The 15,935-nt window shown below is 42.5% G+C and overlaps 2 protein-coding genes and 1 pseudogene across 2 annotated transcripts in view; 1 reads left to right on the forward strand and 2 right to left on the reverse strand.

Moving 5' to 3' along the window:
• The window catches only part of IFT43 (intraflagellar transport 43), an 89,649-nt gene that overhangs the window by 51,304 nt on the left and 22,410 nt on the right, over positions 1–15,935 (reverse strand). The window lies entirely within an intron of this gene.
• On the reverse strand, positions 8,931–9,455 carry LOC114226813 (pancreatic progenitor cell differentiation and proliferation factor). Its single transcript, XM_028127392.2, has one exon. The coding sequence runs from the start codon at positions 9,319–9,321 to the stop codon at positions 8,977–8,979; it is 345 nt and encodes a 114-aa protein (XP_027983193.2). The 5' UTR covers positions 9,322–9,455; the 3' UTR covers positions 8,931–8,976.
• LOC103283552 (dynein light chain 1, cytoplasmic-like) lies at positions 11,867–12,137 on the forward strand (annotated as a pseudogene).

The raw sequence follows: 15,935 nt of genomic DNA on the forward strand, positions 1-15,935 counted from the left end.
CTAAGACAAGAGAAACCTAATTGGGGTGGTTCTTAATTGGATCCTAGTTTGAAAAAAAATAGCTATAGAAGACATTTTGGAAACAACTGGGGAAAATAAATTCCAGACTGGATAAGAGATATTAAGGAATGGTTAATACTATAAAGTGAGGAAAAATAGATTTCTAGGAAATAAATAAATGCTATTTTTTAGAGATATATGCTGAATCATTTAAGTGACATGTCATGTTTGCTTCAAAATAATTCAGCAAAAAAATTATATATAGAAGAGAAATGCATATTTTAAAGTATTTTATATATGACTAGAGGCCCAGTGCATGATTGAATCATGCACGTGTAGGGTCCCCTACACGCTTTCGCTTTCCATCACGGGGGAGCTGGGTGCCTGTCCGCTGGTGCCTGAGCGGACAGGCACCCAGCTCCCACGCTTTTGCTTTCGATCGCAGGGGAGCTGGGTATCTGTCCGCTGGTGCACCAGGCCTTTCAGAAGCCTCCGGCGCGGTGGAGGCTTCTGAAAGGCCTGGTGCCTGAGCGGACAGGCACCCAGCTCCCACGCTTTTGCTTTCGATCGCAGGGGAGATGGGTATCTGTCCGCTGGTGCATCAGGCCTTTCAGAAGCCTCTGGCGCGGTGGAGGCTTCTGAAAGGCCTGGTGCCTGAGCGGACAGGCACCCAGCTCCCACGCTTTTGCTTTCGATCGCGGGGGAGCTGGGTATCTGTCCGCTGGTGCACCAGGCCTTTCAGAAGCCTCCGGCGCGGTGGAGGCTTCTGAAAGGCCTGGTGCCTGAGCTGACCCAGCTCCCACGCTTTTGCTTTCGATCGCAGGGGAGCTGGGTATCTGTCCGCTGGTGCACCAGGCCTTTCAGAAGCCTCCGGCGCGGTGGAGGCTTCTGAATGGCCTGGTGCCTGAGCGAACAGACACCCAGCTCCCCCGCTTTTGATGGTCCCTGGTGGGACGTGAGCTCGCTGCCCTAGAGGCCCCTTCTGTGCCGCGCACAGCCATGGCACAGATGCTGAGCTCGAGCCACTGCTGGCAACGCGAGCTCAGCATCCTGCCGGCCCAATCAGCCACCCCGGCCACCCTGAGTCCCGCCCCCCCGCGCCTCCTGACCAATCGCGGGCATAGCGAAGGTACGGTCAATTTGCATATTTGTCTCAAGCAAATATGGCAAAATGCTGATAACGGTATCTACTGATGATATGTTCAGTAAGAAAGGATCAGAAAGTAGCTTGGTCTTACCCTTCTCTCTTTAGTGAGGCAAGCAGAGAGAGGGGCTAAGGGTAAAGTCTGGATTAATGAGTGATACCCAAAATAATTGTAACAGCTTGAGCACTGTACCAAACTGTTAAGTTGAATTCAGCAAACATCTCGGTACTTGGGAATTTAGTGAATGTCACAAGATTTCTCATACTAACAGTGCAGTAACTTTAAGAACAAGTGACTAAACTGGGAAGAGAGAAGTGAGTTTACCAGAAGGAAGTAAAAGGGGAAAGCTATGGTTTTAAAGGTGGGGTAGGAGAGGGGAGGAGAGGTCAGGTAGAGGGAAAGGAGGAACAGTCCTGGGTTCAAATTCTAGAACTGTCACTTTCTAGCTGTGTAACCTTGGGCTAGTCACATCTTCACTAAGCCTTCTTTCCCCATCTGTAAAATGAGTCCCTTACAGATCTACTGTAAGCACTGGAGACAATCTCTGGCACAGAGCCAATACTAATAAGTGTGAGAGGGGCTACTATATTATGTATCAGAAGTAATCTATAATAATAAAAGCATAATATGCTAATTAGACAGGACAGCCGAACGACCTTCCAGACGTCATTCTGAACGTCATTCCGGATGAAGCCACAGCAGTGGGGGCTGAGGCAGGGGCGGTTAGGGGTGATCAGGCAGGCAAGCAGGCAGAGTGATTAGGGCCAATCAAGCAGGCAGGCGAGCAGTTAGGGGCGATCAGGCTGGCAGGCAGAGTGGTTAGGGGCAATCAGGCAGGCAGGTGAGTGGTTAGAGCCAGCGGTCCCGGATTGTGAGAGGGATATCCGACTGCCGGGCTGAGGGAACCCCGCCCCCCTGCCGCCCACATGAATTTTGTGCACCAGGCCTCTAGTGACGGTAATAAAATGAAGACTTTGAGGAAAAAAACCTTTAATACTTAGGGTTGAGACCATGGGAAGCTTCTGTTAGGAAAACACTGCAGGGCCTTTCATTTGGGACTGCCTTGCACACGATTCATTCCAGCGGTCCACCTCTCAGCTATTCCAGCTTCCCTAAAGAGAGTAACGCTGTCAAGTAGCCTGAACCAGGAGAGGAAACACAGTTTTGCTGCTCGCTGAGAAGTCAACATGATGCTCGGGACAACCACAGCACCTGGAAGTTACTCTGATGGTGTCACATTCCTCAAATATTCGCACATACCCTATAACAAAAAGACCCATAAGCTATATCTCAATACAGTCTTCAAACTGCCCACTTCAAATGACTCATGGCATAGGGCTACCTGCAGTTTTTTGAAGAGGCTGATTCAAAGAAAACAGACTTTTGCCCCCGAAAATCATTCTTAAAATTCATCCTGAATTTTCCTCCCTTGGATGGCATCCTCTTAATTGCAATTATATCCTATTGGGTGATCCAGTTCTCCCCTTTTCTTGGGTCTATACCTCCCAGACACATAAAGAAATGCCCTGTTCCCCCATACATTTTGCAGTTCAGCCAAAATAAATATTTCTTTCAGCTTTCACCATTAATCAAAACCTATTATGTTCTTGTCATTCTCATAAGTTCTTTCAGTTTGTTAAAATCCATCCAGCATGTGTGTAGCCAGAAATGTGCACAATGTCGAGAGTGTAAATTCCCAGCACTCCAAGAAGCAAGCCCTCCTGGCACCTGTGACTTTGTATAAGCACAGTCTAGACTTGCTACCTCAACCAAATCTAGACTGGAATCACTTGGAGCAAGTTGAAAGCAGAGGAGCAAGCTGTCACCTTGATGCTGTAAGAAACCTGATCTCTCACAAGACTCCTTCAGGGTGATGATGGAAAAACGGTGGAGGAAGCTGGAAAGCAGTATTAAACCAGGCACTGGCGGCCCGATGCTGTGAGACCTAGAGAGGAAGGCCGACGGCTCTGTTCACAGTAGTGAGACACGGACACTGCAGGTCTCTCCCTGCAGTTCTTCATCATGCTGCTTCAGTTGTAGGAGCAAGATAAGACACTCTCAGCACAGGCAGGGTCATGGCTGGCAAATTAGCACACAGTTTACTCTACCTCCTGACAACATTTCAAGTGACCCTAACAACCCTAAAAATGTTTTTAATTTCTAAAACTGTTTCCCATATTCCTAGATTTCACAAACTGTCAGTATTTCAACAAATTTTGTTTGTGGGGGGTTGATGTGGTTGGCAGTGGAGAGTTAATAGTTTTTAATTTTGTTAAGAATGCTTTTTTAAAACCATCATTTCCTCTCATCATCATTGCATTAAAGAAGGGACCTTCTCAATCTCACCAGATTAGACAGGATAAAAACCAGGATAAAGAGTGATCCTTGGAGATCAAAGATGGCTGCCGAGGGGAAGGCAGGCTGCAAGACAGTGTGTGAGTGAGAGAACAAAAGGAGAGTGTGTGGACGTACAGGGAGTGTCTATTTGTGAGTGAGGGACAGCTGTATTCCAAGGGACTGTTGGGGATTGCCGGACTGGGCTCCCCTGACCAGGCAGCCTCCACTGCTGCTGCTCTCTCTCCCGGAGCGACCAGCTCTGCCACAGAGACCGTGCCATTTTGAAGGGGAGAGTGGCTGTGATAGGAAGCCTAGGCTTACCTTCAATCGGGAAGAATCGGATACCTCCTCCCAGGACCCTACAACCACAACACCCAAGGACCAGCTGCAAACCCACAAACACCAGGTCTCAAGCAGCGCGAATACACGGACTCGGACGGACGAGCTCTGCACCTTCTCACGGAAAGGTCAGATTTCTCCCAGAGAAAGGTGAGGTCTGCGATCCAGGCTGGAGGGAGAAATGCACGCAGCAGGATCTAGAGGTTCAGAGGAAGTCTGCACTCCACAAAATCCGCGGCCTTTGGGGCCAGCGTAGTCCACGAATGTGGAAGGGGGTCCACAGGGCTGCTAACAGCAGGGAACTCTAGAAATCAGCCCATAGCTGGGCTGGGCACAAAAAGGCAGCCTGAAGCCTTACCAGTAAACCAGCTGTGCTGTGCCAGGGGTGAGCAGAGTTGCGCACAGTGCCGGGGCGAAAAAGTCGAGAGTTCGTGCACTTACTCTGGCTCTTTTTCCTCTTTAAATCCTTGCTTTTGATTACTAAACCCAGTACATAGGATCACCCAATTAAAAACACTCTCAGAGACTGCAGGGGGAAGTTGTTTTTGTGGAACCTGGATATCAGAGCGGGGAGAAATGATCAGAAAACCAACTCTGGGGCAGTCCATACCCCAAACCAGTATTAAGTGCAGCAGGGAAAACAAATTCTAAATACTGGGTAGAGAGGACTTATACCCCAAATGTCAAGACAGAAACACTGCCACCCAGGGGTTGAATCACAAATTGACTCTTGTGTAAATACAACCACAGGCAGGCTGAAAAACAAAGAAATACTGCCTGCTTGAAAACAAGATTGTGGCTTACGACAAAGAGAAGCTGTGAACGCAGGGAACTTCAATCCTGTCCTGACTACCTGACAGGAAACAGGTGTGCCAAACAGAAGAGTAGAGGAAGTGAATGACCTTCACTACTGCACATTTTATTTTTATCTTTTACTTAAGAAACTAAATTTTTTTCTTTTTTCTCACTTGATTTTACCTTTTTAATTTATTGTATTTTTATTTTCAATCAGTATTATTGCTACTATTATCTTACCTTTTTTTAAAGTTTCATTTTATTTTCTCTTTATTTTATTTTAGGATTAGTGTTCTACATTCTATTTTCATTTATCCTTTAGCATCATTTTAGTCTAGCTCAACTTTACCTTTATGCCAACACTCTCTTCCTCACTTTTCCCCTTGTGTTGTCCTGTTTTTCTTACCCTATTCCTGCTTTAGACTTTCCCTATTCCTTCTTTTTACACCCCGTTAAAAATTCATCCTACTTATATATCTAATTTCCAATCCACTGCTCCAAGTCCATACACACTTCTCTCTTCTATTTCTTCACAATCCAATTTTTTTCTCTCTTACCTTTTTCGTTGTTTTTTTTTATTTGTGTTTTTTGTTTTATTTTGTTTTGTTTTGCCCTTCTTTCTCTCTGTCCTATTGTTGTTGTTAGTTTGTTGATTAGATTGGTTGGTTTGTTTGTGTGATTGTTTCTCTCTTTTTTTTGGCTTCTGTTTTTCCTCTCCTCGCTTTTTATTAGTTGTTGTTTATAGTATGCATTCATATCTGGGTGTTAGTTGTTTGCATTTTTTTGGATTAGTTGTTCTATTGGAGTTTTCTCCCCATATAAATAGTATTTTCCCCCTTCTTTTTTATTCTCTTTCTTTTCTCTCTTACTTTTTTCCTTTTCTCAATATCATTTTTGCACTCTTTTATTTTTTAAATTTTTATCCCCTAATTCTCTTTTCTCTGGTGGTCATCTTTATTTGGGGTTATTAGTTTCGTGAATACATTTGTGTTGAGTGCTTTGTGCGTTGTGCCTTGTTGAATTATATTTTGTGCCTTTAAGTCAATGCAGGAGAGAGAGAGCTACATAACCAGACACCTGGAGAGGAGAGAGCATGGGGAGACAAAGAAACAGCCCGCATATGAAAAAGGAGGCATCACCAGAAAAGGAAGTAAATGAAATGGAGGCAAGCAATATGTCAGAGAAAGAATTCAGAGAAATGGTCATAAGATCACTGAAAAGGTTGAAAGATAAATTCAACAATATGTGTAAGAATCAAGAGGAAATGAAGAACCAAGAAGAAATGAAAAATGACATCACTGCAATAAAGAACTCAATAGAAAGCATCAACAGTAGATGAGAAGAAGCGGAGGACCGCATCAGTGAGCTAGAAGACAAGGCAGAAAAAAATACCCAAGCAGAGCAGCATCTAGGAAAAAAAAATCTTAAAAAACAAGAGGAGAACCTAAGGGAACTTTGGGACACCACAAAACAAAAGAACATCCGCATAATAGGGGTGCCAGAAGAAGAGGAAACTGAGCAAGGAACAGAAACCTGTTTGAAGAAATAATGACAGAAAACTTCCCTGATATAGGGAAGAAAAACCCCACACAAGTCCAAGAAGCTCACAGAGTCCCAAACAAAATGAACCCCAAAAGACCGACATGAAGGCACATTATAATTAAATTGGCAAACACCAACAACAAAGTAAGAATATTGAAAGCGGCCAGAGAGAGATAGAAAGTTACCTACAAAGGATCCCCCATCAGACTAGTGACTGATTTCTCAACAGAAACACATCAGGCCAGAAGGGAATGGAATGAAATATACAAAGTCATGCAAAGAATGGGTCTGAATCCAAGAATACTGTACCCAGCAAGGCTATCAATCAAAATTGAGGGTGAAATCAGGAGCTTCACAGACAAAAAAAAGGACTAAGGGAGTTTATCACCACCAAACCAGCAATGCAAGAAATGCTAAAGGGTCTGCTGTAAAAAGAAGAAATAGGAAGGGAAGAAGGAACACAGGCATAAAGAATAAAAAAAAAAAAAAGAATAAAAATGGCGACAAACAAGTACCTATCAATAATAACTTTAAATGTAAATGGATTAAATGCCCCAATCAAAAGACATAGGGTAGCTGAGTGGATAAGAAAACATGACCATTATATCTACTGTCTACAGGAAACCCACCTCAGAACAAAGGACTCACACAGACTGATGGTGAAGGGATGGAAAAGGTATTTCAGGCGAATGGAAATGAAAAAAAAGGTGGGGTAGCAATACTTATATCTGACAAATTAGATCTCAAAGTGAAGGACAGAAAGAGATAAGGAAGGCCACTTAATAACACAAAAGGGAGCAATCCAACAAGAAGATATAACTCTGGTAAACATATACTAACCCAATACAGGAGCACCCAAATACATAAAAAAAACTTCTAGAGGATATCAAAGGAGAGATTGACAGCAATACAGTCATAGTAGGGGACTTTAATACCCCACTAACACCACTGGACAAATCCTCTAAACAAAAAATCAGCAAAGAAATATCAATCCTAAATGACACACTAGATCAGATGGAATTAATTGACATCTTCAGAACATTTCGCCCCAAAGCCACAGAATATGCATTCTTCTCAAGTGCACATGAGTCATTTTCAAAGATAGACCATATGTTGGAACACAGGCAAAGTCTCTTCAAATTCAAGAAGATAGAAATCATATCAAGCATCTTCTCAGATCACAATGGCATAAAACTAGAAATCAACTACAATAAAAACAATTAAAAAAAAAACACCTGGAGGCTAAATAGCATGCTATTGAACAATGACTGGGTTACCAGAGAGATCAAAGAAGAAATAAAAAGCATCATGGCAGCAAACGACAATGAAAACACAACAATCCAAAATCTATGGGACACAGTGAAAGCAGTCTTGAGAGGGAAGGTCATAGCTCTACAAGCCTACCGCAAAAAAACAAGAAACAATGGTAATAAATTACCTAACCCTACAACTCAAAGAGTTAGAAAGAGAGCAACAAGAAAAGCCCAGCGTAAGCAGAAGGAAGGATATAATAAAGATCAGAGCAGAGATAAATGACAAAGAGACCAAAAAAATAATATAAAAGATCAACAAAACCAAGAGCTGGCTCTTTGAAAGAATAAACAAGATTGATGAACCTCTAGCCAGGCTCACCAAGAAGCAAAGAGAGAGGACCCAAATAAACAAAATCAGCAATGAAAGAGGTGAAATAACAATCGATCCCACAGAAATACAAACGATTATGAAAAAACACTATGAACAACTCTATTCCAACAAAACGGGCAACCTAGATCAGTGGTCGGCAAACTCATTAGTCAACAGAGCCAAATATCAACAGTACAATGACAGAAATTTCTTTTGAGAGCCAAATTTATTAAACTTAAACTTCTTCTAATGCCACTTCTTCAAAATAGACTCGCCCAGGCCATGGTATTTTGTGGAAGAGCCACACTCAAGGGGCCAAAGAGCCACATGTGGCTCGCGAGCCGCAGTTTGCCGACCACGAACCTAGATGAAATGGACATATTCCTAGAAAAATACAAGCTTCCAAAACTCAACCAAGAAGAATCAAAAAACCTGAATAGGCCGATAACTACCAAAGAAATTGAAACAGCGATCAAAAATATTCCAGCAAACAAAAGCCCTGGTCTGGACAGCTTTACATGGGAGTTCTACCAAGCATTCAAAGAACTGAAACCTATCCTCCTCAGACTATTCCAAAAAATTCAAGAGGAATATGAAGCCAGCATTACCCTAATCCCAAAACCAGATAAAGACACCACAAAAAAAAGAGAAGTACAGGCCAATATCCTGATGAACATAGGTTCTAAAATCCTCAACAAAATTCTAGCAAATTGGATTCAACAATACATTAGAAAGATCATACATCATGACCAAGTGGGATTTATTCTGGGGATGAAAGGATGGTACAATATCCACAAATCAATAAATGTGATACATCACAAAAACAAACTGAGAGACAAAAATCACATAATCATATCAATTGATGCAGAAAAAGCATTTGACAAAATCCAACACCCTTTCTTTTTCTTTTTCTCTTTTTTTTTTTTTTGTGGGCTGCTTCTCATTTATTTTCCACTTGGTGCAAGGCACATGGTTATGGGGTGTTAGGCAGGCTTGCGTGTGGCTTGGGTAGTAAAAAGTGGGGCTATCTCAACTTCCTTTTTGGTGTTTTGCTGTTTTGCTATAAAAGAACCCAACTGCGTCTGCTTGTTGCAGCTGGCCTACTCTACAAGAGGTGGGGTAAAGAGAGGGAAGGGGATGGGGGGTGGGGAGGGCTCAAAGAGCCTAGCACCTCTGGAAGTCTGGTGGCGGCCACTCAGGATGGGGGCCCAGCGTTGGCTTTGCCAGGCTGGCTGCCAGGCTGCTTCCTTGTGGCTTCCCGAGCCAGGTCACAGGTGATCACGCTGCTGGTGGCCTGGGGAGATTCCGAGTGCTCTGGGGACTCCAACACTGTGGCCATGAATGGGAGAGTGGACTTCCCAAAAAAGAAGCTTGCCCACCAGTGACCCGGGTCGGCTTTGGGGAGACCCGGGGGATGGGGGGTGGCTTCCCCAGGGCACTCGGCACTTCCACAGGAGCTGTTACTGGAAGTGGAACCCAGGCAGCGCCGGTAGTAGTCGTGGGTGGCCACGAGTGAGCCGCTGAAGGGGATGGCTGCCATGCTCTTGCTTGTGGACTGGTGGAAACCTCGGCGGTGACCCTTCGCGGACCTCGGCGCACAATCACGGTGGCGGGAACGGGGGCGCTAGGCCAGGGAGCCCATTTGCAGAGGAGACGGCGGGAGGCCACACCACGACCGAGATCCCAACACCCTTTCTTGATAAAAACTCTCAGCAAAGTGGGAATAGAGGGATCATACCTCAACATAATAAAAGCCCTATATGACAAACCTACAGCCAACATCATACTCAATTGGCAAAAACTAATTTCCCCTAAGAACAGGAACAAGAGAAGGATGCCCACTTTCACCACTCCTGTTCGACATAGTACTAGAAGTACTAGCCATAGCGATCAGACAAGAAGAAGAAATAAAAGGCATCCAAATCGGAAAAGAAGTAAAACTGTCCTTATTCGCAGATGACATGATACTATAAACAGAAAATCCCAAAGACTCCATCAAAAAACTACTAAACCTAATAAATGAATTTGGCAATGTGGCAGTATACAAAATTAACACCCAGAAATCTATGGCGTTTTTATACACCAATCATGAACTCACAGAAAGAGAAATAAAAAAACCAATCCCATTTACCATTGCACCAAAAAAATTAAGATACCTAGGAATAAACTTAACTAAGGATGTGAAAGACCTGTACTCAGAAAACTACAGGACATTGAAAAAAAGAGATAGAGGAAGACATAAACAAATGGAAGAACATACCATGTTCATGGATTGGTAGAATCAATATCATTAAAATGTCCATACTACCTAAAGCAATCTATAGATGCAATGCAATACCTATTAAAATACCAACAGCATATTTCAAAGATCTAGAACAAACTCTCCAAAAATTCATCTGGAATAAAAAAAGACCCCGAATAGCCACAGCTATCTTGAGAAAGAAGAACGAAGTTGGAGGGATCACAATACCAGACATCAAGCTATATTACCAAGCCACGGTTCTCAAAACTGCCTGGTACTGGCACAAGAACAGACATAGACCAATGGAACAGTAGAGAACCCAGAAATTGACCCAAGCCATTATACTCAATTATTATTTGACAAAGGAGGCAAGAGCATACAGTGGAGTCAAGACAGTCTCTTCAATAAATGGTGCTAGGAAATTTGGTCAGATACATGCAAAAAAGTGAAACTAGACCACCAACTTACACCATACACAAAAACAAACTCAAAATGGCTAAAGGACTTAAATGTAATACGGGAAACCATAAAAATCCTACAAGACTCCATAGGCAGCAAAATTGCAGACATATGTTGTAGCAATATCTTTACAGACACAGATCCTAGAGCAAGAGAGACTAAGGAGAAAATAAACAAATGGGACTACATCAAAATACAAAGCTTCTGCACAGCAAGAGAAACCATCAACAAAACAACAAGAAAGCCCACTGCATGGGAGAACATATTTGCCAATGTTATCACTGATAAGGGTTTAATCTCCAACAATTACATGGAACTCATACAACTTAACAAAAGGAAGATAAACAATCCAATCAAAAAATGGGCAAAGGATCTAAATAGCCACTTTTCGAAAGAGGACATTCAGAAAGCCAAGAGACATATGAAAACATGCTCAAAGTCACTAATCATCTGAGAGATGCAAATCAAAACAACAATGAGGTACCATCTCACACCTGTCAGAATGGCTATCATTAACAAATCAACAAATGACAAGTGCTGGAGAGGATGCAGAGAAAAGGGAACCCTCCTTCACTGTTGGTGGGAATGCAGACTGATGCAGCCATTGTGGAAAACAGTATGGAATTTCCTCAAAAATTTAAAAATGGAACTGTCATTTGACCCAGTAATACCACTTCTAGGAATATATCCTAAGAAAACAGAAACACCAATCAGAAAGGATATATGCACCTCTATGTTCATAGCAGCACAATTTACAATAGCTAAGATTTGGAAACAGCCTAAATGCCCATCAGCAGATGAGTGGATTAGAAAACTATGGTACATCTACACAATGGAATACTACGATGCTATAAAAAAGAAGGAACTTTTACCATTTGCAACAGCATGGATGGAACTGGAGAGCATTATCCTAAGTAAATAAGCCAGGCAGTGAAAGAAAAATACCACATGACCTCATTCATTTATGGATAATAAAGAACATTATAACCTGGTGAACAAAAAGATAGATACAGAGGCAGAGAAGCATTGAACAGACTGTCACATTACAGCAGGAAGGCTGGGGACGGGGGGTGGCAGGGAGAGGTAAGAGATCAACCGAAGGACTTGTATGCATGTATATAAGCATAACCAATGGACACAAGACACTGGGCGGGTGGGGTGAGGGCATGTGCCGGGGGGTAGGGGAGGCCGGGGGAAGGTCAATGGGGAAAAAAAAGGAGACATATGTACTACTATTTGTAATACTTTAAACAATAAAATAAAATTTAAAAAAAGAGAGAGTGATCCTTTAGGGAGCAATGGCGCCTCCCCTAGGAGTATAGGGCTCACCAGACCCTCCCCTAGGAGATGGCTGAGGTCGGCCAGCCCCTGCTCCACTGTAACCATGTGTGCAAAGGTGGTGAGCAAAAATGCCAATATGTCGGAGGAGATGCAACAAGACTAGGTAGAATGTGTTACTCAAGCGTTACTAGAACTGTAACATAGAGAAGAACATTGTGGCCCATATTGAGAAGGGTTCTGACAAGAAGTACAACCCCACCTGGCACTGACTACATCGTGGGGAGAAACCTGGATAGTTACATGACACATGAAATCGAACACTTCATCTGTTTCTACCTGAGCCAAGTGCCATTCTTCTGTTCCAATCTGGTTAAAAGCATGGACTGTGCCACATACCCAGTGGTTTATCCAAAAATAAGGACTGCAGCATAAATTCCAAATACCAGAGGCTGAAATCTACAGCCTTGCCTGAAGGAACACCTTGATCTTGAACCTTTATTGTGTTGTTTTGCACAGGGCATTCTCTGTACCCATTTGTTGTGGTTATAATTAGAAGAAGAAGAAAAAAAAGAATGATCCTTTATTTATTATTTATTTTCAGAGAGAGAAGGGAGAGGGAAGAGAGAGAAACATTAATGTGAGAGGGAAACATTGATCGGCTGCCACCTGCACGCCCCCTACTGGGGATTGAGCCTGCAATCTGGGCATATGCCCAGAATAGAACTGGCAACCCTTCGGTGCATGGGATGACTCCCAACAAACTGAGCCATACTGGCCAGGCTGAGAATTATTCTTTAAATTGAATAAATTTTGTTAATAAAAAACTTACTACGTTGTTCTTGGTTTTCTCATTTTGGTAAAAACTTACTCATAGACCAGTGTTAAAACATGCTATGCTCTTATCAGTCCAAGCCCAAGGTTGATTTCTCAGACTCTCTTCCTATTCTCTCTCTAACAAGAAAGGCTAAAGGCTATTCTATTGCTCCCGGTGACAATGGCCTGACACGAAAGGCATGGCGTGGGTATAGTAACTTAATCTGTAAATTTTGCTACACAGTTGAGGCTATACAGGAAGACTTCCTGCCCATGCAAAGGACACTGCCAACCTCTCCAACTCTTAAGAGGCCTTTCTAGATGAATTTTTCAGAGTGCTCAGCACAGCATCTGCATGGATCAGTACTTCATCCTAGATCTACAGGATAAAATGAACAACAATAGAAATGGTAGACATGTGAGTGAATATACAAGACTATCTCTTTTTTAATTCCTCTAAATGACAAGTGGTATTGTGGGTTTATAACATTACTTTTAAAGTGTATGACATCACTGGCACAAAGGATGAGAAGGGACAAGTGGGACTTATACTGCTGCAAGGATCTCACATTTCATTATTCTTTTTTTTTTTTTATTAAGGATCTCACATTTCATGTGAAGTGGTATAATATTAACGCTATGTAGCCAGTGATAAGAGTGCATATTCCAATACCTACAGTGACCACTAAAAAAAACAACAGTAAAGAGAGCTATACCTAAAAAGCCAATAAAGGAATTAAAATGGAATATAAAAGCAATCAGCTAAACATGGTGACATAATTCTCTATTATGGTGGGTAAAGGCATGTGACCAGAAATGTTTCAGTCTATCACCAATGACATTTAACATTAGTTAGTACCCTTTTCCTGTATTAAAAGAATATTTTACTATCATTCTGCTCCTTCTCAGTAATTATTGACATGCTACATAATGAGAAGAAATCTAGCCTAGCTAATGATTTCAATGAGGCTAAGCAGATCAGATATTCTCTATTCACACGGCACTCTTGCCGTCTCCTTGCCTCTCCTAAAACCTGGCTGGCTTTCCCCTGTGAACTTCATTTCTCTTGAAGTTCTCTCAAATACAGCCTTCTTATTTTTTAAAACCAGAGTCCTGCCCAGCTGGCATGGGCCAGTGGTTGAGCGACGACGTATGAACCAGGAAGTTGAGGTTCAATTCCCAATCATGGCACGTGCCCGGGTTGTGGGCTTGATCCGCAATGTGGCAGCCGATCGATGATTCTCTCTCATCGATGTTTCTGTCTCTCTCTCCCTCTCTCTCCCTGAGATCAATTATATACAAATATCAATATCAATATCAATATCAATATAATAAAAACCAGAGTCCCAAGATAACATTCCTGCCTCATCTCTCAAAGTTCCTCTACACCAGCGGTCCCCAACCGGGGCCCACAGATCACTGGTGGTCCGTGAGATCCGAAAGGTTGGCAACAGCTGCTCTACACCATTACTCTTCCACATTATTACAGAACACTTCCTTTGAAACTTAAACTGTTCAGCTACATCACCTCCCTTCTGGTCACTAACAATTACCTGAGTACAGATTGATCAAAAAACTGGGGCATTCCTGATTCACAATCATCCTATCACTGGAAGTCGAAGTTCACATGAACAAGTCATCTAATGCTTTGCCTCAGAGTTTCCTAACCCTTTGAACACCTACTTTTTCAAAGTTGTTATAACCTGGAATTGCTTTATCTCTGAAGTATCTAGCCCCCTCCTTCCCTCCTTATCTGAGAACTACATTTTGGTTTCACTTCCTCCTCTATCAACCCAGCTCCAAGGTCCATCATGTCATGCCTCACTTCCGTGTCCTTTTACCACATTTGCTCGAGAAATCCCCAAACCTGGATCAAGCCAACCATACGCCTCCACTGTGTCAATACCAAGCCTACTGAGGGGTGTTGGGGAAAACGCACACAAATGCAAATGAAGGCTTAACAAGCTCCTGTTCTGCCTTCTCTCATCTGGGTCCTGCCTGATCTCCCTGCTGCTAGTCTTGCCTTCCTCTAATCTACACTCCATACCTGCCTGGGCCCCTGGATGTTACAGGGGAAGCTAGGTCTCAATCAGAAGGCATTTCTATGTAAGCATTTCTGCTACAGTGCCTAACACAACCTCCAAAGAAAGGCATCTGAATATTCAAGCCTCTAGTAACTTACCTGTGATTTCTCTTCTCCTTATAAATATTTGCTTTCATAATTTTGAATTATTTTTCTTGAAAAAAGGCCTCTAAGTTATGTAAGTTTCAGGACTCACAAAACCTGGACCCATCCTTGGCCAATTATTGCCGAAGTGCTCTTTCTAAAATGCAAATGTGACATCTCTTCTCTGCTTAAAACTTCACACATTTGCACCTGAAGATCATGAAGGTGTCTGTGTACCACCCAAAAGATCGGAAGTTCTTCCTATATGCTCTTCTTAGACATCCCAGCATATCTGCTGACTCCCACATCTGTTTTCACTAGTTTTTCGACTTTCTCTCTCAAGCTCCAGACCAAATCTGTTTACTTGACAGACCTCATTGAAAACCCTAAAGGTAACTCAAATTCAACATGCCCAAAATTTAAATAATTATCTCTTCTTACTCCCCCACTCCTGATCTTAAATTCTCATCCTCAAAAACATCATTACCTATTCTGTCCTTTTAGCTACAATGTGGTCAACTCCAGACTCTCCTTCCCTCTCACTTCCAACAGCAAATCTGTTCCTATCCATCTCCCCTTAAAAATGGCTCTGGGCACTGACCTCTCCTCTTTACCCCTCTGCCAGGCTTCAGTTTATTGTTTCCCCAAATCAGGTACAAATGCCACTGGTGCAAGCAAGATGACTGTAGGTGGTACATGGATGAGCCTTTTGAAAACAGCCATGCATGTATTTTAGTGTGTATTAGGAAAAAAATTACTATCATTAATTGTAATTTCATTGATAAAATTTTTCAAAAAATAAATGTACTTAAATACAAAATGGGAGTTGAGTTAAACAAAAATGTTAATAAATAATACAAGTGGTATATAGATACCTAAAACTGTAAAACCGATCTGGTAATGCCTGTAGTTCATGCCCCATCATCTCTCAGAAGGACTGCCCCAACCACCTCACACTGGTCTCCTTGGGAACACTCTCCCCACTCCAGACCATCCTCCACATAGCTGTCAGATTTATCTTCTTAGACAACGAAGTCAATAGTGTAATTTCTGCTTTAAAATATTTGTGAGCTCTCTACAACATACAAAGTAACCCCAAATTCCTCCACCTGGAAGACAAGGCCTATGTTCCAATACATGAAATTGTTTACCATGCCCTGCAAACACCAGGCCCCTGTACAATGGCAGGCCC

This window comes from Eptesicus fuscus, chromosome 5 (genome assembly GCF_027574615.1).
Source record: "Eptesicus fuscus isolate TK198812 chromosome 5, DD_ASM_mEF_20220401, whole genome shotgun sequence".
Classification (NCBI taxonomy): domain Eukaryota; kingdom Metazoa; phylum Chordata; class Mammalia; order Chiroptera; family Vespertilionidae; genus Eptesicus; species Eptesicus fuscus.

Coding starts and splice junctions, on each gene's coding strand:
- LOC114226813 (XM_028127392.2), bottom strand. CDS start 9,321: ATGGCAGCCATCCCCTTCAGCGGCTCACTCGTGGCCACCCACGACTAC.